Source organism: Fringilla coelebs (assembly GCF_963513975.1).
Source record: "Fringilla coelebs genome assembly, chromosome: 13".
Lineage (NCBI taxonomy): Eukaryota > Metazoa > Chordata > Aves > Passeriformes > Fringillidae > Fringilla > Fringilla coelebs.
This window is the reverse complement of record NC_140039.1, coordinates 8274894-8297201: the sequence shown is the minus strand read 5'-3', so window position 1 is coordinate 8297201 and position 22308 is coordinate 8274894. Positions and strand designations below refer to the sequence as shown.

The 22308-nt window shown below is 59.0% G+C and overlaps 2 protein-coding genes across 2 annotated transcripts; one reads left to right on the top strand and one right to left on the bottom strand.

The window, feature by feature from the left end:
* The first annotated feature begins 1090 nt into the window (after positions 1-1090).
* On the top strand, positions 1091-16037 carry GNAI2 (G protein subunit alpha i2). The gene is made up of 9 exons (XM_084214474.1): positions 1091-1271; positions 9712-9754; positions 9935-10076; positions 10277-10437; positions 12843-12971; positions 14103-14232; positions 14468-14621; positions 14868-15065; positions 15178-16037. The coding sequence occupies exons 1-8, from the start codon at positions 1154-1156 to the stop codon at positions 15056-15058; spliced, it is 1068 nt and encodes a 355-aa protein (XP_084070600.1). The 5' UTR covers positions 1091-1153; the 3' UTR covers positions 15059-15065; positions 15178-16037.
* Positions 16038-17178: 1141 nt separating this feature from the next.
* On the bottom strand, positions 17179-20375 carry GNAT1 (G protein subunit alpha transducin 1; the record flags this gene model as incomplete). Its single annotated transcript, XM_084214196.1, has 8 exons — positions 17179-17369; positions 17606-17759; positions 17845-17974; positions 18059-18187; positions 18274-18431; positions 18504-18645; positions 18835-18877; positions 20270-20375. 8 exons carry the CDS (start codon positions 20373-20375, stop codon positions 17179-17181), a joined length of 1053 nt encoding a protein of 350 aa, XP_084070322.1.
* Positions 20376-22308: the final 1933 nt, after the last annotated feature.

The following is a 22308-nucleotide window of genomic DNA, read 5'->3' as shown; positions in this document are numbered from 1 at the left end:
AGCCGGCCCCAGGTCTGGGCTCAGTGCCAGCTCGTTAGCAAAGCCTTATTAGCACGGCAGCCTGCTCCCACGGGAACAGCCCTGCTCCCCCACACCAGGCCCACGGGCACAGGCCTGCAGATCCCACGGGGGATGCTGTATCCCTTCCCCTGGCAATCTGAATTGACAGCATCCCTGGCTGCCCTCATCCTGCTCAGCTGGTGCCGGTGGGGTGAGCGGAGGGGCTGCAGGGCCTGGGCAGGCATGAGGCACTGCTGTGGGGCTAGCATGGAGTGCGGATGGCTACCTGGGCACAGGCCAGCCCCCTGGGTCAGTGGGCACACCTGGCCCCCTCCTCAGGAACTGGAGGGGTTCTAGTTCCTAAGGGAGCAGCCCTGGGAGATGGGGGATAGGGCAAGTGCCTGAGGGAGCCCCTGCTCTGGGAGATACCTGGAGATGCCCCATCCTGCCCGGTCCCATCCTGCCCCATGCCCTGTCACAGGCACCGCCAGCCTCGGCACCTGCCACAGAGCTCCCTCCTGCTGTGGCAGGGGACACGGGACCCTGAGGACTGAGAGATGCCCAAGCTCTGAGCCACCACCCAGTGACACCGTGTCTCCACAAAAGGTAGCCCTGAAACACAGCATCACCCAAACCACTGTTCCACTGCTCTGCACCCAAAGGGCCCCAAAACGGCACACCAGGACTCCATCTCCCTCCCCATGTGTGTCCCGGGACACACCGCGTCCCTCCCACACGTCTATCCCGGGACACACCGTGTCCCACGCACACGTCTACCCCGGGACACACCGTGTCCCAGCCACACGTCTATCCCGGGACACGCCATGTCCCACCCACACGTCTATCTCGGGACACGCCGTGTTCCTCCTCCCTCCCGTCCCTCACAGCCCGTGTCCCCCCGCCCCTCCCCCGCCGTTACCCGCCGCTGCCGCCTGAGGGCCCGCGCGCCGACAGAGAGCGGCCCCGCCCCACAAAACCCCGCCCACCAGCCCCGCCCAGTCAGCGTCCCGCCCATTGGCCACGCCCCCATCGGTCCCACCCCGAGGGGCTCCGCCCTGCGCGCCCGGGGGCGGGGCCTGTCGGGGCGGGCCGGGCCGGGCCGGCAGAGCCGCGGGCGCGCGCAGCAGCCGCCGCCGCCGCCGCTGCCGCCGCCATGGGCTGCACCGTGAGCGCCGAGGACAAGGCGGCCGCCGAGCGCTCTCGCATGATCGACAAGAACCTGCGGGAGGACGGCGAGAAGGCGGCGAGGGAGGTGAAACTGCTGCTGCTGGGTAAGACCCCCGGGCCCCACCCCCGGGCCCCCCATCTTGGCTTCTTCGCCCGGCTCGGCCCGGCCCTGCCGGAACCGGGCGGCCTCGCCGCTTCCTCCCCCCGCGGTCCCGGGGCGATCCTGGGTACCAGCGCCGGGACTGCCCCGCCCCGCCCCGGGGATCCCCCGCCAGTGGGATGCTGGCCCCAGCCCAGGCTTCGGGTTCTCCCCACGGTGAGCTGTCGGCTCCATCTCGGGCCGCGGGGATGTCCCCAGGAACGGGGGCCTGCCCCGCCCCAGGCTTCCGGGTTCCCCCCCACGAATGGAGCAGCAGGCCTTCCCCCAGAAGTCGGGTGTTGATCCCCCCAGGACTGAGGTGTTGATCCCATCCCAGGCATCCCCCCCAGGAGTGAGATGTTGATCCAATCCGAGATCCTAGGGATTCCCTCCAGGAGGGGGTTATTGATCTTATCCCAGTTTCTACGGATCCCCTTCCACCCCCCCCCCCCCCCCCCTACAGGAATGGGATGTTGGCCCCATCCCAGCTCCCAGTGTCTCTCCCCACAGGATTGGAAAGTTGACCCTATCTGATTCCCCCTAGGAGTGGGGTGTTGACCCCATCCCAGCTCCCAGGGTTTCCCCACAGGAATTGGAGCCCTGTACCCACAGTAGATCCTAGGTCCCCTCCACACTGGGGTTCTTTCCCCCCACCCCTCTTTGAGCAGGATGCCAGCCCCAGGCATTGTTCCAGGCTTTGGGGATCCCCCTGGCAGTGGGGTGCTGGCCCTACACAGCAAGCCTTGGGTGCCCCTTAGAGAGGCTGCCGCCCCACCCTGGGCTGTGGGGATCCCCCCCAGAATTAGCTGCCACCCCACTATGGTACTGTCCCCCCAGCCAGTCAGTCTACACATATCCCTTTGGGACAAAGGTGAGGCATCCCCACTCACCTGTTGAATGTCCCCCCCTGCCCCAGCAAAGGTCCTGCAAGCTCGGGCACCCCGTCCCACCTGCCCAGGGTCCCTGGACTCCTCCATGGGCTGCTCTTACCGTGGCCTCTGGTTGTGGTGGAGGTGACGGGGCTGACAGGCACCCATTGCCCCGTGCCTGCCTTCCCCAGGCCCGAGCCTCTCCATCACCCTGCCCTCTCCGTGGGGGTTTGGGGGGCTTGGGCCATTGCCTGCCGTGGGCAGGGCCCCCCCCAGCCCACGGGCACCCTGCCTCACGGACACTCGATTTTGGTACTGATAACGGGCCGCTTTCCTCTTCAAAGCGCCCTGGTGATGCTGCCATGGGCGTTCACAGCCCTGCCCTGTGCCTGAGGGCAAGGCAGCACTTCGTTATTTTAATTCATTATTTCTCTTAATGACTCCCAGTTGGGCTTTTTATTCCCTTTGCGAAATTCCCAGGGAGGGCCTCCCTCCAGGTGCGAGCTGGGAGAGCTGGGAGCGTGCGAGGCTCCCATGGCACCGTGGGGTAGCGGGACAGAGGGAACCCTGACAGAAAATGTCTTTGGACTCATCTGCTGTCTGCAGAGGAAGCTGCCAGCAGCAGGAAGTCACGCTGAAATCCGGCAGGCCTTTATTTGCTCAACCCCTGCCTGCCTTGAGAAATACGTAATTAACGCCTTAAAATGCTCCTTTATCAGAGCGCGTCTCTTTTTCAGTTTATTTTATTTTGATTCTTTTTGCCTTGGCACGAGCAGTGCTGGCAACAAAAGCCACCCTGGAGATATTGGGAGGGGGTCTGTGCTGTCTGGGGTGTTCTATGGTTGGGCACACTCGCTGCCCCATTTTTTTCCTGTGCAAGGGAGAGTGAGGGGAGTGGAACCCCGTGGGATAGTGGAGGAGCATGTGGTGGCTCTTTGCTGTGAGCTGCTCCTGGGCTGGCTTTGCTGCCAGGTCTGCTCTTCTCAGCCCAGTGCCTGGTGGGGAGTAATGGGGAGGTTGCTGGCCAAGGGGGTTTGGCACCTCGAGCCTCGGGAGGCTCCTGGGACCGTCCAGGCAGTATCACCCTGGTGCTGTGAGCTCTGGGTGCCCGGGTAGGGAGAGCCCATCCTGTTGGTGCTGAGCATCACCGAGGAGCAGCTGGGGGCTCCCTGGGTGATGAGGATTATGCTGTAGGCTGACTGGCTGACATCCCTTTCCTGGGTCTTGCTCTGTCCTGGAGTGGAGGCAGGAGGAGGAAGAGGATGTCCGCACTCCCTTCTGCTGGGGCCGATGTTTACTAGCGGCATTTCTGATCTCAGCTGCTTTCTAAAGCCAAAAATAGAGCAAAATGGCTCTTTTTGTACATTGAAAAAAAAAGGCTTTTTCTTCCCCTTGCAGCTGTTCAGGTGTCAATAGCACCACAGCCTTGGGTCAGCACTGCCCACTTCCGAGCTGAACCTTGGCCGGAAAATCCTCCCAAGCTGGCAGGGAGCTGCTGGGCAGGTGTGGCCAGCCCTGCTCCCCTGGGGCTTGTGACATGTGCCCTCTGTGAGGTGGGACCGCAGTGCTGGAGGGATGTTCCCACCTCCCTGCTGCTCACCCTTCGTATGGCTTATTTTTTTTTCCCCATGGTCAGGGGAAGTTTTGAGGAGACCTGAGGCCCTCACATGCTTTTTGGTGAGCACCACAGCTCCTCATCACTCTCAGCAAGGCAGAGCTCCAGGGTCCTCTGTGGGGGCTGCAGCCCTCCTGCCTCCTCCAGAAAAAGGCAGGCAAAAACTAAAGAGAAAAACAGCTTCACCCTTTGTGCTGCATCAACGTACAGCATGAAGAGGAAATGTCCCTTCCAAGTGGGGCATATTTTTTGGCGTCAAGTCATGGTGTCCCACAGCTGAGCTTTGGAGCTGGGGCTCTACAGCCAGGCAGAGCAGGGTGTGAGTGGAAGGCATGTGAGTGAGTCTTGGTATGTGGTGATGGCATCAGCAGTGTAGGAGCAGAGAAGGCTTGGGGCTGACTGCTGCAGGTGCCTCAGATCTGTGCTGTGCTCTGTATGTGGCCGTGAGCCGCCTCCTTCCTGCCTTTCCTCTGCTGTGGTGGGTGAGCTGGGGAGGAATGGACACACTGTCAGTGCGGTGGGGACAGCCAGGACCCTCCAGTGGCACACAGCTCTGCAGGCATGGGCACAGCACTGCTCCTGCTGTGGCGCCTGTCCATGCCTTCAGGTTTTCCTCTGCTGTTTGCTCTGGCAAAGTGAGTGTCTGCCAGATAGTTGGAAGCTCCAGTCTCTGATGGGAGAAGACCCAGATGAAGCAATATCCCCCAGGCAAAGCAATTCCCCCCAAACAAAGAATGTGTTTCTCCCTGCTACTGGAAACCACCAGTCTCGCACGGTTTTGGTGCTGGGAGGGGCCAGGAGCCATCAACGACACAGTAAAAGCACCTGGAGCATCAGCTCCATACTTGCAACACCTCCTGGTGCCGCTGTCAGCTCCTCAGCATGGCTAGCACACAAAGCCCTGCAGTCACTGGCTGTTCCTGCTGGGCAGCAGTGTTCTGGCCAACCCACCTCCTTGCCTGTGGGAGCTGGGATGCTCCAGGGGGATTCAGCGTTGGCAGCAGGCAAGCTATTGCTGTGCTCAAAGCCCCTTATTCCTTTTCTTTGGAGGATTAGGAAAATGAAGGATTTCTCAGCTAGGTTAGAGGTGGAGAAGGCACTGGTGGGGTGATGATGTTAATCCCCAGGGGTCTGCTCTAGGTGCAGACCCTGGGATGAGGACACTGCCCTTGCTGGCATGGTGGCACCAGGGTACATCACATAGGAACTGCGTGTACCAGATCCTGCCTGGGACAGACAGGGCCGGGCAGGGCTCGGAAGCAGCTTTTTTTTTTTTTTTTTTTTTTTTTTGTGCTTGCATAAAAAATAGAGGAAGGGAGGGACCAGCTGTGACTTTCAGAGGTTGTGTGGCTCCAGAATTGCCCTGGGTTCTGTGTGAGCCACCTACTTCTCTGTGCTTGCTCCTGTCTTGGGGATTGTTTCTGACCCCACGCCTTCCTCAGTCCTGGCTGTTGGAGGGGTTGGATCCTCCCTTCACTGGGGGCACTGGGAGCCCCCAGTGTGATGGGCTAGGAGGTGTCACAGTGAGGGGAACCAGGGAGGAACTCAGTGCTGTTAGATCCAGAGGGATCTGACATCCAACCCCTGAAGCTGGTGTATGGGCTTGGGATAGGTTGGGATGGGATGGGTCACTACAATGCCCCCACTGGTGATGTCCTAGGGGCCGGCAGCTGCCCTCTGCTCCAAGATGAGCACTTAGACTTTGCCCAGGGGAAGCAGCAGGCTTATATGTATATGTTTAATATATATTTTTACAGATGTACATTAGAAAGGCATTTTATATTTTAACTTTTTTGTGTGTTTGCATATATGTATACACACACCATCTTACTTCTTTTGTGGAGCAACATATACATTGATTTAAAGCACATATAAATACATATATCTATCTTCACCTATATATATGTGTAGCTTTATGGTGTCCCATGGTCTGAGCCTGCCCAGGGCTGGGATCACAGTGTCCCCAGGCACTGTTGCTGTAGCCAGGGCTGGCCTGGCCTTTCCGCAGCCACCGGGTTTCCTGCTCCAGGCCGGAGCGCGGCTTTCCGGCCCGGAGACTGCTTGAATCACCGGAGCCAGGGGAGCTGAGTAATTCTCCATCCCTGGTGGAGAACCCAGCCGGGGGGATTCGGGTGCTGGCAGCATCCCGGCTGTGCCAGAGGGTGAGGCCCCATCCCATCAGGGCTGGGTGGACAGGATAATGGCACCCAGGCCTGGGGGCACATGGTAGCAGTGGTGCGGGGGGAGAGGGACCACTCTGGCCATGGCAGGGGCAGACACAGAGCAGCAAAGTTTCAGGATTCCTGGAAAAAGCCCAGCACAAGGATAGTTTTGTCCAGCTTGTGGACACCGGCAGCCCTTGTTGGCACTGGGGGTGCATTTTCCACACTCCCCCTGGGAAACCTTCCCTAGCCCACCTCCTCCCTGTGTGCCCTGAGCATCCTTTGTGCTGCCAATTTATTTCTGTTTTATTTATTTTTGTGGGTTTTTTTTTTTTTTTTTGCATCTCTATCAGCTGCCTTGGACAGGGGGTCTGCAACCCCCAATTTTTTAAGGTCCTGCCTGAGGACGTGGCATTCCACCAGCCAGCGATGCATGGCTCCTTCTGGGAAGCAGCCAGCCCTGTGCTGGAATGGGATGGCCCTTGGGAAAAACGCCCTGTGTCGCTGTGGGGTTTTAAAAAAATGTGATTATTTTTACAGCAATTTTCCATCTATTTTGGGTAGGAAGGAAAATGTTGAGGGGAATCTCTTTTTGTTATTAGAGTCTTTGGGGTAACTCTGCTTTTAACACACCCCTTTGCCCGTCCCACTTGATGGTGGGGACCCTGCAGGTGCCAAGGGGGGTGGGTTCTGCAGCCGTCCCTCTGTCCTGCTGTCTGTCTGTCCTGCAGGGAGGGGGGTTGGTGGGTTTGTCCAGAGCTAAAACCCATCTGTAAATCCGTGCTCAAATAATAGCTGCTGTTTGCCAGGTTGGGAAAGCTTGCCGGGACAGCAGCAGGGGATGGGCCTCTGGGTGCTGGGGATAGGGATGGCTCTGGACCTGCTGGCAGATTGAATTCCAGCTTTTCCCCCATAATGAGAATTTTCCAGCTATGCATTGCTTCCATCTATGCCTGAATATTTGAAAGTATGTGCTATGTGGAAAAATGGAAAATCCCCTGTCAGTGATGCGGGGTGAGGTGGATCCTGAAACCTGTGGCCAGCTCCTAAAATACAGGGATTACGTAGGTGCTGCCCAGAAGTATGTGCATATATTGCACTAAATATCTGCTGCCCAGAAAGCATCATAAATCATGGGCTGCAGAATATATATGTTGGCTCAATAAAGTTTTTGCCAATGGATTAGCAGGGAGTTCTGGAGCCAGGCAGCTGCTTGCTTATTTTAAATTTTTGAAGATTATTTTTAACAAAGAAAGGAGGAAATGAGCCCAAGAGAGAGCTCTCGTCCTGTTTTTGCCAGGCACTGCCCTGGGAACAAGCACTGCCTGCAGAGAGGCAGTGCTGGAGGAAGCACAGCCCTGGGGTCAGCCCATGGTACTTGGGGGTCTCCACCCCCCTCCCCCTGATATGCCGGCGCAGGAGTCCAGAGCTCCTCTGACACTGCCTCATCCTGCCCGGGCTGGGCTGGAGGGTGGAAACTGGCAATTGGCATCCAGCCCAGGAATTGTTTTGGGGCTGAATGGGCGGCAGCTGGGGTTTTCCGGGGATTGGAAATCCTTCCCCTCCACTGCACTCATGGAGGGGGCTGGGGAGGGCCCCCTGCGTGGGGAGGGGGGGCTGTTAATTCACATCCAAATTCCTGCTCACTGCAAGTGTACAATCTCTTGTGCTGGGCAAGCATCTGATGGGAGGCAGAGGTGCTGACTTGGAACATGGCTGCCTTCCTCGGGGGGGCTGGGAAGGAGCCGGGAGATGTGGAGGAAGTTTGCAGGGAAATAGCCAGCCTTGGTGACAGTCACCCTGTGACTGTCACCCAGCCCAGAGAAAGCAGGAGGCCCCGGCAGGGTTGTTCCCTCCTGGCAGGGAAAAAATGTCAAGCAGGGTCAGAGAGAGGAGGAGTCAGGGATGTCTGTCTGGCACCTCACCTCAGAGATGCTGATAAGCAAGCCAGGTTCTTGCTTGCCACGTGCCTCAGTTTCCCTGTCTGGGCATCCACTGGGAAACGATTGGGTGAATGCCACTGGCCACCGGACCCAGCAGTATGGGATGGTGTTAGAAACTAGAGATTTTTAATGGAAAAAATGAAGGCCTACGCTGAGTCCTTCCCCCTGCTCCCAGCTCCAGGCAGGAGTTGCCAGCACTGACCACGAGGGCTGGCCAGGCTGTGCCGGTGCCGCGTCAGCATCCTGGGGGAGGATGGGTCAGCAGTGCTGAGAGCCCCTGCTGTGCTGGGCAGTGACCTCTGAGCTGAGCAGAGCCCCTCCCTTGGCACATACAGCATGGGAACCACAGAGCAAGGTGCCCAAGTGGCAAATACAGGGTCTCTATAGCCTCAGTATGGCCCCAGCATCAGGGCGCTCCATGCCCTGAGCACTGCCCACAGTGGTGTCCCTGGGGGTACATGTCTGTCACCTGGTGGTGTTCAGGCCAGCGACATGTGTAGAAGGAGTTTGATCCCTGCCACCATGTCTCAGCTGGCATGATGGGCCCTGTTTTCCCCAGTTAATTTTAGCATAATCTGCTTTTTTTTTTCTGATTTTTTTAAACCTCCTCTGTAATCTCTGCCCCCTCTGTGGCCATGCTGGCACCGTCCTGCTTGGGGCCCCCTGTAAGGGCAGCTCCATGGACAAGGGCAGCACTGGGGGGACCCACAAAAAGGGCTGTGAGAGGACACAGGAATGGACTTTGCTCGGGAGATCCTCTGGGATTTGCACCTCGAGGCAGGGACCACACTTGTCCCCGGCCAAAGGGGCCGCATACTGCTGGGGGTCCTGGGGCAAGACAAGCCAGGCACTCATCCATCTCGTGACACTCCCTGCACAGAGAGGGGACAAGGGACATGCCTCTTTCTTTCAGCTTCCCCTTTTGGCTTCCCCTTTCTTGCAGCCAGGGTGACTTTGCTTCTTCCCTGCTCTCAGCCAGTGGAGGGAGGGCTGGGCTGAACTGCACATTGCCTGCGTGGGGTGACGTCCCTAGGGGGGACAGGGTGGGGGAAGGAGAACCTTAGGCACCTGAATGTCTTGCTGAACTCACAGAACCCTGTGCTTGGATGCTGAAAAACAAAATGACCAAAAAGCCATCGGCTTTCCCTGCTGGCAGCCGCCTCCGCAGCAGGCTGGGGCTCAGGACCCGGCAGGCTGGGAAGTGCACACTATTTAAGAACCAACCCGGGGGCGGCTGAGCCCGCTGGGATCGCTTGAGCTGGCTGGTGGAGGTGGCAACCTATTCCCGAGTTCCCTGCCTGTACCTTGTGGCACGAGCATCCCTGCATCCTGGCTGCTGCTGCCTCCAGCTGTGGATATGTACTGGAGCTGGTGCTCCCTTGTTCCCTAGCACAGAGGGGACGTGGGATGTGGCATCTCAGGTTCTGCTTGGAGATGGGATGGCAGGTGATGGGCAGAGCTTGGCCCCCTTGTCACAGGGAGTCCCCAGGTTCAGCCCAAGCTAGGATTGCCTGTCAGCTGTGGCATGCTAGGATTGTGGGGAAAATGTTAGTGTGTTGATGCCATTTTCCTGGCCCAGAGCAGATGTCATTTCTTCCCTTGGGACCTATTGTGAGGGCCCCCCAGGCTCTCCTTTTGTTCTCTCTTTTTTGGTCCTTACGTTTCCAGTGTACATCCTGTCATCTGCTCTGGCTAATGCTGCTTCTCCAATGTCTGAAGCACCTGCTGCATTCCCTCTCTGAGCTGGGCGGGTGTCCCAGTAGGGTAAGGGTTCGTGGCTTTGCACAAGACCTCATCCCTTCTCATTTCTCCACAGGTGCTGGCGAGTCTGGGAAGAGCACCATCGTCAAACAGATGAAGTGAGTGGTCCCTGCACTGTCACCGTGGCTGGCACTGCTCAGGTCTTGGCCACAAGCTCCAAAACCAGTGGCTGACAGGGAAAGCTCCCAGTCAGTGTTGCCACAGAGCATGGGTGGGGAGCAGCATCCTGGGGTACCCCACAAAGGGCTGACCTTGCCTGTGTCTCTTCCCTGTCCCAGGATCATCCATGAGGATGGCTATTCAGAGGAGGAGTGCCGGCAGTACAAAGCTGTGGTCTACAGCAACACCATCCAGTCCATTATGGCTATCATCAAGGCGATGGGGAACCTGCAGATTGACTTTGGAGACTCCTCCAGAGCAGTGAGTGCTATCCTTCTCCCACTGTGCCTGGTAGGGATGGGGGTTCTTGGTGGCTAAAACAGATGTGCCCAAAACTGGACTAGGATTAAAGGTGGCTCAACCCAGGCCCTGCTGTTCCCTGATGGGGCTCCCATCAGGTCCTTTGAGTGAGTGAGCTTCAGTAAGTCTGTGCCAATGCTCAAGTTGTTTTATCCCTGCAGGATGATGCTCGGCAGCTGTTTGCACTCTCCTCCACTGCTGAGGAGCAGGGCATCATGCCTGAGGACCTGGCCAACGTCATCCGGAGACTGTGGGCTGACAACGGGGTCCAGGCTTGCTTCAACCGCTCCCGAGAGTACCAGCTGAACGACTCTGCTGCCTAGTGAGTACCCCCTCCTCTGCCCCAGCTCAGCTGAGCCCTGTGAGCCACAGTGCTTTTATCAAGCAGCAGAAAATCCTCCCCTCAGGGGCTGCTGTTCACCTTCACCAGGCTTAGGAGCTGGTGCTGCCACTTCCCACATGGTGCTGGGGCTGAGCCCGAGCGGAACTGGAAGGCGGATGTTTCGAAAGCTGTTTCCTTCTCTGGCGGGGTGCTGTGTACCCTGGGAGGGGGGCACTGGGGCATCCCCCTCCTGCCACTGCTCTGTCCCCACTGCCCTTCCCCAGGAGATGCTTTCCACTGGCTGCCCACTCATGAGCACAGCCCATCCTCATCAGCCTTCATGGGCTGTCAAGGCAGGAAAAATTCCCAAGGAAAGCCCTGGGGACACTTAGGTCTGAAGAAGATGAGTAGGATGCTCAAGAGGCTTCTCTTTTTCTTTTGACTGCTTTTATACAGAAAGACTTGGCATTACACTCATGCATTACCCAGCAAATTGGTGTTTAGGTAGATTGCTGCAGCTGGTTGGGTTTATTCTTGAGGAGATTAATAAATAAAGTTAATCTGCCTAATGTACCATTGCTGGAGAGAGCAACACAACTGAGTCTGTGTTCAGCTCACACAGTGCCCTCCTACCCTCTCCACCCAGATCCCCTATGGTAAAGCAGTGTGGGGGGAGCTCATGGTGTGCCAGAAGCGCCCCACCAAGCCTGACCTCACCTGGGATCTGCGATGCTTGGGACTCACTGCCATCCCAGGGCAAGTGATTTCCCCAGCTATCCCCTCATGCACAGCAGTGTCGTTCTTTTGCACTGAGAGCACTGCAGGAAAGCTCCTGGCAAGCCCCAAACCTGGAGAAGCTCCTGTCAGCTCTTTCCCCCAGCACCCGCAGCTTTCACTTCCTCCTGATGGGCACACACCCACCTTCCCCAGCCCCTGTCTGCTCAGCTCCATCACTCCCCAGCCAGCCCTGGCATTTCCCTGGCAGTGGGTGCTGGTTTGGAAGCACAGAACACCCAGCAGGTGCCAGGGAGCTTGCACACACAGTTGGAGCAGGTGTATCTGCGCAGTGTCTGCCAAGTGCCAGTTGCTGTCAGTGCCATTATGGAGTGTTTAGCACGTGGTGGGGGTTGGACAACCATTAATTAGGAGCACCTGCAAGCTGTTGTTCCAGCCCTGTGGATATGCCTGCGCAGTGGCCAATCCCTTGCTCATCTCAGAGGGATGTGCCCACGGTGCTGCTGGAACAGGACAGTGTGGGAATGAGGAGCTCCGTGCCGTGCTCGGCACACAGCCCACCTGTGCCCCAGCCCTCTGCAGCACAGCAGCCCCCATCCTGGTCCTCCTCTGCCTCTGGGAATTCCAAGAGTTTGGGGTGCCAGGGTGGTTCTCACAAGCACCCTGGGGCTTGATGCAATGTCCAAGAGCCTGTGGCGCTGCGCAGGGCCCTGCTGTGGCGTTTCCTGTTTTTTGTAGCTAGAGGCCATGTGTGTTTCCGGCTGTTTTTGAGCTGCTCTGCAGCAGTAACGTGCAGGTCCCCCACCCTCACACCCACAGCAGGCTCCTGGGGCACCTCCAGCCCTGGCCTTGCCCTGACACGCTGCAGGGTTTCCCAGGAGCTGGCGAGTGGCCGTGCTGCAGTCAGAGCCAAGGATCCCTATGGCCTCGCGGGCTGTAATCTGGCTTTCACCAGATTACAGGGCCACAGATGCCTTAATTAAGACAAGCCTAATTTGCTTAAAGGAGCCCGTTTGTAGTAACCCAATTAAAGCAATGTGAGCTGGAGAATCAAAACCTGCCTTGATCCCCCTGGCAGCCCTCATCATTCCTGCTGGGTGTTGCACACTGGGGACCCGGCCACCACCTCTGCTGGGACCGTGCAGGCAGCAGGGCAGGCAAATCTCTCAGGGGACTCAGGACTCCTGCAACCCCCCACGGCGCTGCTCCCTGTCTCTCCGGCCTCCTGCTTCCTCCCAGGACGCTGTCCCTTTGTGTTTTTGACTATAAATGGCATGGCGCCATCGATTGTTTCCGCCGGCACTGTGGCTGGTTGCCATAGCACCGAATATTTTCCTCTTGCCATTTCCCCCTGTGCAAACGGCCAGGGAAACGGGGTGAGCCCCTCAGCCCCGGCTGCATCCTCTGCTGGGCTCCCAGTGCCAGCACACTGCCCCCAGTCCCTCGGTCCTGTGTGTCCCTGGCACTGGTGTCCTGCCCTGGGACACAGGGTTACCCCGGGATGCACACGTGGCCTCTGCTGTGTGTCCCAGCTTGGCACTGCCCACCCCAGCTGAACAAAGCTGGGAGATGGACAGGAGACTCCGGGCCAGTGTGGGCATGTCCCATGGGATCTGGGTGGGTTGTGCCCTATCGTCCAGCTCCCATAGCACCTTTCCTCTTGTCCCCAGCTACCTGAATGACCTGGAGAGGATAGCCCGTGCTGACTACATCCCCACCCAGCAGGATGTGCTGCGCACCAGGGTGAAGACCACGGGCATTGTAGAGACTCACTTCACCTTTAAGGACCTGCACTTCAAGTATGTCTGACATCTTTCCCTTTTGCCTTTTTGAAAGCAACAAAACCCCTTCCTCCCCATGAGCCATGGGTGCACACTGTGTGCACTCAGTTCTCCCCACCTCCTGGTTTGCTCATGGCGGGAACTGCTGCCTCAGAGAGCGGAAACCGCTGAAATAGCTGGAACAGCCTCAAAAACACTTCACAGAACTCAGCCTGGGGGCGGATCCAGGCTCTGGTGAGGAGGGGAGGGGGAAGGTGTCCCTCCTCCTGCTGCTGTGACGCTGCTTCCGGTGCAGGAAGGGCGCTGGGCAGGAGCTGGGGTCTCGGGGTCAGGCAGTGGCAGCACTGCCTGCTGGCACTCCGTGGTTGCGTTCCACTGAAAACCCACAGGAAATAATAAGGGCTTCAGTTTCGGAGGCAAAAAGCTGCCATTGTGCACATCCCCAGGGGATTTAGTCCCATGGCAACAGAGCTGATGTCAGAAAGATCTGCTGGGGTCCTCTGTGAGTGCAGGGGGCTCACAGGGACCCCGATGCCACCCTGGTAGAATGGATACACTTGGTTGTGCATTGCCAGGGCAGCACTTCGGGGGTGGCAGTGAGGGTGGTCTGGGGGAATGCAGTGTGTCCCAGTGGGGAAGCCTTCCTGCCAGCCAAGCAGTTGCAAATGGGCATGGCAGTGAATGTGGAATGCTACTGCTGGGCTCTTCTCCATGGAGGCAGGGCATCTGCTGCCCGTGGAGGGAGAGGCACATGGTGCATCGGGATCATCCCTGAGCCCTGCTGCTGCCACAATCCTGGTGAGCCCACAGTGACTTGGTTCCCCTTGGTCCAAGGTCTCTGGCTGTGCCTGCTCTGGAGCAGGTCTCTGGGGAGCATGACACTGACACCCCCTGGGAAAGGTGGCCTGATCCTGCCCCAGCTCACGTCAGGGATTAACTTTGGCTGGGAAATGAGCCTGGGCACTGTCCTGGCAGCAGGAGCTGGGACAAATGCTCAGTACTGGCAAAATCCCTGGGGCAAAGGCACTGTGCTCTGGCTGCACCAGTGCTGCTCCTGCTCTGGGCAACTGGGGACACTGAGACAGGGCATGGGGTGAGGATGGTGGGGCTGGGAGCTGCCATCCATCCCGTGTCACTCCCCTGCTGCAGGATGTTTGATGTGGGAGGCCAGCGCTCGGAACGGAAGAAGTGGATCCACTGCTTCGAGGGGGTGACAGCCATCATTTTCTGTGTGGCCCTGAGTGCCTATGACCTGGTGCTGGCTGAAGATGAGGAGATGGTGAGTCATGAGGATGGAACCAGTGCCATGAGCCGTCCCCTCTCTGGAGGGCTGGGGGAACAGCCCCTCCTCTGGTGGCCACCAGTGCCCTGGCCAGTGTGGCCCAAGCCTTGCAGGGCCATTGGCATCCCCTGCCCAGGCAGGCAGGAGCATTAGGGGTGTCAGTTTGGGGAGCAGTGGGGTGGGTGCTGCCTGGGGGTCCCTGCCTGCCTCATGCTGCTGTCTTCCCTGCCAGAACCGGATGCATGAGAGCATGAAGCTGTTTGACAGCATCTGCAATAACAAGTGGTTCACAGACACATCCATCATCCTCTTCCTCAACAAGAAGGACCTCTTTGAGGAGAAGATTGTGCACAGCTCCCTCACCATCTGCTTCCCCGAGTACACAGGTACCACTGGGACCCTCTGTGCCCCCTGCCCTCCTGGCAGGAGCAGTGGGTTGGGGCAGCAAGTGGGGTGTGATGGGTTTTTGGGTTGCCCTGGGAGATGTGCTGAAGGGGGGGTTATCTGAGGGTCATTCTGCCTCTGGAACTTCAATTTGGTAACAGGACAGTGACTGTGGAGGGCCAAGCCAAGCCCGAACCCTTTGGTGGCTGTAGGCAACTGTGGGGCAGCCCATGTCTCTTCTTCCCCAGGGGCCAACAAGTATGATGAGGCAGCCAGCTACATCCAGAGCAAGTTTGAGGACCTGAACAAGAGAAAGGACACCAAGGAGATCTACACCCACTTCACCTGTGCCACGGACACCAAGAACGTGCAGTTCGTCTTCGACGCCGTCACCGACGTCATCATCAAAAACAACCTGAAGGACTGTGGTCTCTTCTGAGGCTCAGGTGAGTGGTTGTCTCAGTCATGGCTCCTCAAATGGGGTGGTCATGGGCCATCCTTCAGCTGCAGGCTGCCCTGTCCCCAAACCCTCCCCTGCTCACGACCTCTCTCTCCTAGGAGCTGCAAAGGAAGGACCACACCATCTCCCTCTCCTGCTTCTCTTCAGATTCATTCCTCCGCCCACCACGTAAAGAGACTTTTTGAGTGCCAGCATGGTGGCAGGGCCCATGTACCCCCTGCTGGCCGTGTTTGCCCCCCACCATTGTCCTCCTCCTCGCCGGCATTGCCCTTCCAGGGAAGACAAGGTTTTAATCTTGGTTTGTACCCCCTCAGCCGTTCCAGCCCCCATTTCATTCACTCCGAGCCCTGGTGCTCTCACTGTTTACATTGCAAGTGTTGCTGGCACAGGGGGGCACAGGGTTCCCTCGGGGATGCCCACCCAGCCACAAACACGACCGATGACATTCCTTTTAGTAAACAAGAAAAGAAAGAAGAAAGAAAAAAAGGAAAAAAAAAAAAGAAAAAAACAACAAAACCAAACCCAAAACCATGCAAAAAAAAAAAAACCACACCACACCGGTTGGGCACAGGTTACTTTTTAAAGAAACCTTTTTACCAAACTATTTAAAAGCATCAAGTGCTACGTGGTGGTGGCATCCTCTGTGGCCAGCCCACCCCCCAACTGTGTGCCTTTGGGGGGGAGGGTCTGCACCCCACCCCGCCTTGCTGCCCCCATCCAGATGGGCAGCTCAGGCAGGAGGGTGGGCAGGGGGTGCTGCCCACTGCCTCTATCCCCCCCCTCTTTCTAAGCCTAGTTTTTAGGGCTAGCTGTTGCGTTGGGCGAGGAGAGCCCGCTGTACAGAGCGGCCCCCGCTGTCCCCCCAGCCCAGGGGGACCCTTCAGCCGGTGCCTGCGGCCTCGCTTTTCCCACAGGATGTTTTACTGAATCGTTCACATGGTTTGAAATAATAAAATGTAGAAAGGAAAAAAAAAAAGAGAGAAACATTATATATACTGTAACACGCTCTGTGCCATGGGAGTGGGCAGGGGGGCTTCACCTCTGTAGAAGGGCTGGGGTGGTACCCAAGGGGGGAGAGGGACACAAGGTGGGTTGGCATCCCCCTGGGGTCAGGAGAAGCCCCTGGTCCTGGGAGGTGAGGGCAGTGGTGGGATGCTTGGGGATGTAGCTGGGATGCTGCTGCAGGGCTGAGCCCTACCCTGAGGGGCTGTGGGGTGGGGGGGAACAAACACATGACCACCCCCTGGCTCTGCAGTGGTGACATGGTGGCACGAGGGGAGCCCCAGTATCACACAGTCCCTGGGGACACCCAGTACCCAGGAACACCCAGTGATCTGTAGCCCAGAGGGAGATGTAGCACCCCTTGCACCCAGCAGCCCACAGGAACCCCCAGCCCCAGCAATCACCCATGGACACCCCACACTCAAAGGACCCCCAGCTCCAAGGGGTTTGTGGAGACTCCCAGCACCCCCAGCTCCAGGGGGGCACCCATGGACACCCAGCAGCACCCGAGGGACCACCTCAGCACCCAGAGCTTCAGAGGGCACCTGGACCCCCCAGCACCCAAGGGAACCTCTAACACCCCTCAGTTCCAAGGGGTACCAGGGACTCCCAGCACCAAGGGGCAGCCAAAACCCCCCCGTCTCCCCAGTGCCAAAGGTCATCTCTCAGCCCTAAAGGGAATCCAGGGACACCCTAGGATCTCTCAAATACCTAGGGACACCCAGGACCCCCAAACACCCCTCTACTCCAAGGGGTAGTCAAGGACCCTCAGCACCCAAGGGAACCCCCGTACCCCACAGCTCTGAGGGTTCCCAGGGACCTGCAGCACCCAAAAGTATCCAGGGTCATCCAGCTACCCCTAGGACCTGAAGCCCCAGAGACCCCCAGCAGAACTGGGGGCCCCACAGTGGGAGAGTTGGTGGGGAGGGGGAGTGAGATGGTGCCCCCGCCCCCCCCAGCCCCCCACTTCACCAGGGGTGGCTTTAGAGCTGAGTAGGTCAAATCCCAGAGGTCTGGGGCAAGCAGAGATTGTTGTGGAGGTGGAATGGGGTCAGCAGTGGGGCTGGTTCCCAGGGGAGGGGGTGCTCGGCTGGGGCTCAGAACAGCCCGCAGTCCTTGAGGTTCTCCTTGATGATGATGTCAGTGACGGCGTCAAAGACGAACTTGACGTTCTCGGTATCGGTGGCGCAGGTCATGTGGGAGTAGATCTCCTTCACGTCCCGCCGCATGTTCAGCTCCAGGAACTGCAGCTTGATGTAGTTGCCCGCATCATCGTAGGTGTTGGGACCTGGCGGTGTGGCAGTGAGCAGGATCCCTTCCTGGGCTGGTGTCCCCCACCAGAATGCCGGCCCGGGATTACCCAGTGCTCCCTCAGGCGGGTAAATCTTGCACACTCCCTCAGCGAGGCTCCTGCAGCACCACTTGCATGGGGTGCTGAGGACACCTGGTGGGGGACTCCTGCGGGGGTGGTGGCACCCAGCCCTCCAGCAGCGCCCCACCGCCACCAGCCACCACCACACTCACCGTCGTAGTCGGGGAAGCAGATGCTGAGATGGGCCTTCTTGATCTTCTCCAGGAAAACGTCCTTCTTGTTGAGGAAAAGGACGATGGAGGTGGTGGCAAAGTAGCGGTGGTTGCAGATGCTGTTGAAGAGGTGCAGGCTCTCATGCATGCGGTTCTGCGGAGGGACACAGCCTCGTGGTGACGCCCAAGTCATGACTGGGGCAAAGCAGAGGGGGTGTGAGGTGGTGAGCCTTCCTCACCACTTCGTCATCCTCCACCAGGACCATGTCGTAGGCACTGAGAGCCGCGATGAAGATGATGCAGGTCACGCCCTCAAAGCAGTGGATCCACTTCTTCCTCTCTGAGCGCTGTCCGCCCACGTCGAACATCCTGGGCAGGACAAAGGAGGGTCAGCACCCCCCCTCCCTGCCTACCATACCCTGGCACCAGCCCTCACTGGGGCCTGGCCCCCACCTGAAGTTGAGGTCTTTGAAGGAGAACTGGGTCTCGATGATGCCAGTTGTCTTGACGCGGGAACGCAGCACGTCCTGCTCCGTGGGGACGTAGCCGGGGGTCACCAGGCGCTCCAGGTCTGACAGGTAGCTGGCCAGGCACACGGTGGGCATGAGACACAGGTTGGAACCCCCCTGATGCCTGCCCCACCCACAGTCCCTGAGCCCACCACGTACTAGCCCGCAGAGTCGTTGAGCTGGTACTCGGAGGCGCGGTCAAAGCAGGCTTGGATGCCCGAGTCCTTCCAGAGCCGCCCGATGATTTCTGACATCTCCTTAGGCATGGTCCCCTCCTCGATGGTGTCCGAGAGGTGCAGCAGCTTACGGGCATCATCCTGCGAGGGAGAGGGATTCAGTGGGGCCTGGGGACTGCGGGGAACCCCTGCCCAACATGGAACACCCCTCACCTGGCGAGCCGTGTCCCCGTACTGGATGTTGAGGGTGGTCATGGCCCGCACGATGGCCAGCATGGACTGGAGCGTGTTGCTGTAAATGATAGCAATGAACTCCAGGCATTCCTCCAGCGAATAACCGTCCTGATGGATGATCCTGGATGGGGAAGATCACAGGTGTGGGGCTGAGCTGGGTGCCATGGAGCTGAGCCACACGATGGATGCACCCCATGGCAGTGGCACGGGGCAGTCAGGCACAGTGGGAGAGGGCACGCCATGGCTGCAGTGTAGGACAGACACTGTGCAAGGTGGGCATGATCAAGTGACCCCCTCCCTTGGCACTTACTTCATCTGCTTGACAATGGTGCTCTTCCCCGACTCCCCTGCTCCTAAGGGGACAAAACACGGGTCATGGCGGTGCCATGGGCACTCCCAGCTGAGCCCCGTGCTGGCTCACTGAGAACCTTGGTGCCTGACGTGGCTGCAGGCACTGCTGGCTGTGCTGGGTCCATGGCTCAGGGTGTGCAGGGGGATTAACAGCCTGGTGCCAGGGGCATTAAGGTTAGCCTGAGCCGCTGTGTCTAATGGGATCTGAAGCAGCTCAGCCAGGGACACTCTCAGGAGCCCAGGGGAGGAGTTGGGGACATGGTGACATCGCAACCTTCCAACCAACACCCAATGCCCCAAACTTGTGGCTGTGCAGGAAGATGTGTCCTGGGCCAGGCTGTGAGGACAGTGATGGCCCCACCACGTACACAGCACCCCAATCCTCAGGCACCACTGGGGGACTGGGAAGCACTGGGAGGGACACACAGCACAAGGGGGCTCCAGGGACAGGCACGGGGTGATGGAATGGGCTGCATGGGGGTCCCTAGGAGGATGGGGCAGGGGTGCTGACAGGCTGGGGTGGTGATAGGTAGTGTGGGTGAAGGCTCTTAAGATGGGTGGGTTGGTTTTTGGGGGCCCTGGGAGTGGGGGGATGTTAGGTGGGCTGGTTGGGTTGAGGGATATATAGAAGCCAGGGGATCTTTGGGTAAATCTTAGGACCTTGGGATCTCAGGATCTCATCTTGTTGAGACGGTCTGTTGTGTTTGGGGCACCTGGTAAGGGGTGCTGAGCAAGCTGGGATGAGCTGATTTAGGGGATCCTGGGAATGGTTGGGTTTAGGGGATCTGAAGGAGAAAGGAAACATTGGGTGGGCTTTTTGGGTTGACTGGCTGGCTTTAGGGGTTCTGTGGGTGTCAGTGGACTGCTAGAGCGGGCTGACTGGGTTTAGGGGTGCTTAAGAGCAGGGGCCTGGGGACTGTTGAACTGATTGGGTTTAGGGTGGGGTCAGGGAAACTGTGGGTGTTTTATTGGGGAGGGATTGGTTGGTTTTAGGGATGCCTGGGAGTGGGAGGCTGTTGGGGACACTCCTGGGTTGTGCTGGTTTGGTTTAAAGGTGCAGGAAGCATCAGGGAAACATTGGGTGGGCTCTTGAGATGGGAAGATTTGGTTTAGGACTGCTGGGAATGGCGTTGATGTTGGGGTGGGCCGCTTGGTTTTAAGGGTCCTAGGTGAGTCAGAGGAATGCTGAATGGACTGAGGGTGGGCTGCTCGGGTTTGGGGCCCATCAGGGAGCCAGAGGAATGCTGGATTGGCTGGTTGGGTTTGGGGGCAGTTGTGGGGTGTGCTGGTTGGGTTGACGGGCACTGGTAGGTTTCAGGGGAGCATTGGGTGGGCTGTTAGGGTGAGGTGCTCAAAGGATGGGTATGTCCCCCGGGGTGTTGTGTCTCCCTTACCCAGCAACAGCAGCTTGACGGTCCTGGCATCCTTCTCAGCATCTTCCTTGAGCTTCTTCTCCAGCTCTCGGGAATGCTTCTCCTCGGCACTGGCCCCGGCTCCCATCCTCAGCCCCGCAGCCCTGCGGTTCACCACCCGCTCCTTGGAGGTCAGCACCAGGATGGGCAGCGAGCTCCAGCCTCCCGCCGCCTCCAGCGCTCGCTCCCGTGCCCGCCGCCGCCGCTGCCACCACCGTCCGCCGATGTGCGACAAGGACGGGGCCAAGGTCCCGCGGGGCCGCCTGCCGGGGGGCTGCGCTCAGCACCCGGGGCTTAAGCTGGGCCCCCCCGATAAACCCCCTTCAATCTGCAGCGGGCTGAGCTCAGCAATCCCGCGGTTCCCGGAGTCAGCACTTCTGCCGGGAGGGTGCCCCGGCCCCACCAGCCCCCAGCTTTGCCTCCACCCGGGGGCTGGGGCAGTGACCCGTTCTCCCTGGGGGAAGTGGGACCCCTGCCCATCTCCAGCTCTGCTGTGGACCCCAAGGGTTTGGAACTGGGGAGCGGGATAGTGTGTCTGCCGGGATCTGGTCAGAGTGGGACCTAATGTCCCCACTGTCCCCATCTCACCTGGTCAAACCCCCTGCTCTGGATAAGTGCCCACTGTCCCACCCCAGTAAGGCATGCCAGTGTTCCCATGGGCGCTCCCCCCACTGATAGAATGTCAGCCTCAGCCACCATACCCTGTGTCCCCAGGGACCCTTCCAGAACTCTCCATTAATGTCCCCATGCCCTCTCTGTGACTTCTTAGTGTGCCTGCCCAGCCACCCACCAGTACTCTCCCAGTGCCACCAGGCCGGCTCAGTATCACCTCCACAGTGTCCCCAGGCCCTCCAGCCACACCTGCACGATGTCCTCAGGGACACCTGCATATCCTCCACAGGGTTCCCAGTAACACTCCCCAGTGACTACAGAAAAAATCCCAGTGTTCCCAAGCAATTCCATGTCCCACCCCAATCCAAAGAAACCCTGTCCAACATCCAGGGACACTGCAGTGCCACCTCTGTGTTAGCACCCCAACCGCAGTGAGCCCCCACAATGTCTCTGGGTCCCTCAGTGTGCCTTCCCAGTGCCCCCCTCTTACGTCCCCATTGACACCACCATGTGGTCACCACAGCAAAACTGAGTGTCCCAAGGAACTCCCCAGTGTCCCCGCCCCTCCGGTGCCTCCAGGCCTTGCCAGGGCTGCCCCAGTGGCCCCAGTACAGCCCAGTTCCCCTCTGTCCCCACATTTGTCCCCAGCGCGCCCCGTCCCCGCACGGCGGCTCTCCTGCAGCGCCGCTCTCGGCCGCCAGAGGGCAGAAGCGCCCAGAGCAGCTCCCGGTACAGCCCAGTGCAGCTCCCGGTACAGCCCAGTGCTCCCGGTACAGCCCAGAGCCGCTCCCGGTACAGCCCAGAGCCGCTCCCGGAACAGCCCAGTGCTCCCGGTACAGCCCAGTGCTCCCGGTACAGCCCAGAGCCGCTCCCGGTACAGCCCAGAGCCGCTCCCGGAACAGCCCAGTGCTCCCGGTACAGCCCAGTGCTCCCGGTACAGCCCAGTGCAGCTCCCGGTACAGCCCAGTGCTCCCGGTACAGCCCAGAGCAGCTCCCAGTACAGCCCAGTGCTCCTGGTACAGCCCAGAGCAGCTCCCAGTACAGCCCAGTGCTCCCAGTACAGCCCAGAGCCGCTCCCGGAACAGCCCAGAGCAGCTCCCGGTACAAGCCCAGAGCAGCTCCCGGTACAGCCCAGTGCTCCCGGTACAGCCCAGCGCAGCTCCCGGTACAGCCCAGAGCAGCTCCCGGTACAGCCCAGTGCTCCCAATACAGCATTGCACCACCCCAGTAGAGCTCTGCACCCCACCAGTATGCCCAGTACTGACCCCAGCACAGCCCCAGCACGCCCAGTACTCACAGCAGTGCCTCTCAGGACTGGCCAGGAGGAGCACAGCACCACCTCCATTGCTCCAGTACTGAACAGAGTGCCGTGCTACAGCCCAGTACTGCCCACTACAACCCCCAGCCAC

Bases quoted from the DNA above. Each gene is read 5' to 3' on its own strand.
- GNAI2 (XM_084214474.1), top strand. From the start codon at position 1,154: ATGGGCTGCACCGTGAGCGCCGAGGACAAGGCGGCCGCCGAGCGCTCT. The intron at 10,077-10,276 runs GTGAGTGCTATC...TTATCCCTGCAG, and splicing joins TTGGAGACTCCTCCAGAGCA to GATGATGCTCGGCAGCTGTT. The intron at 12,972-14,102 runs GTATGTCTGACA...CCCCTGCTGCAG, and splicing joins TTTAAGGACCTGCACTTCAA to GATGTTTGATGTGGGAGGCC.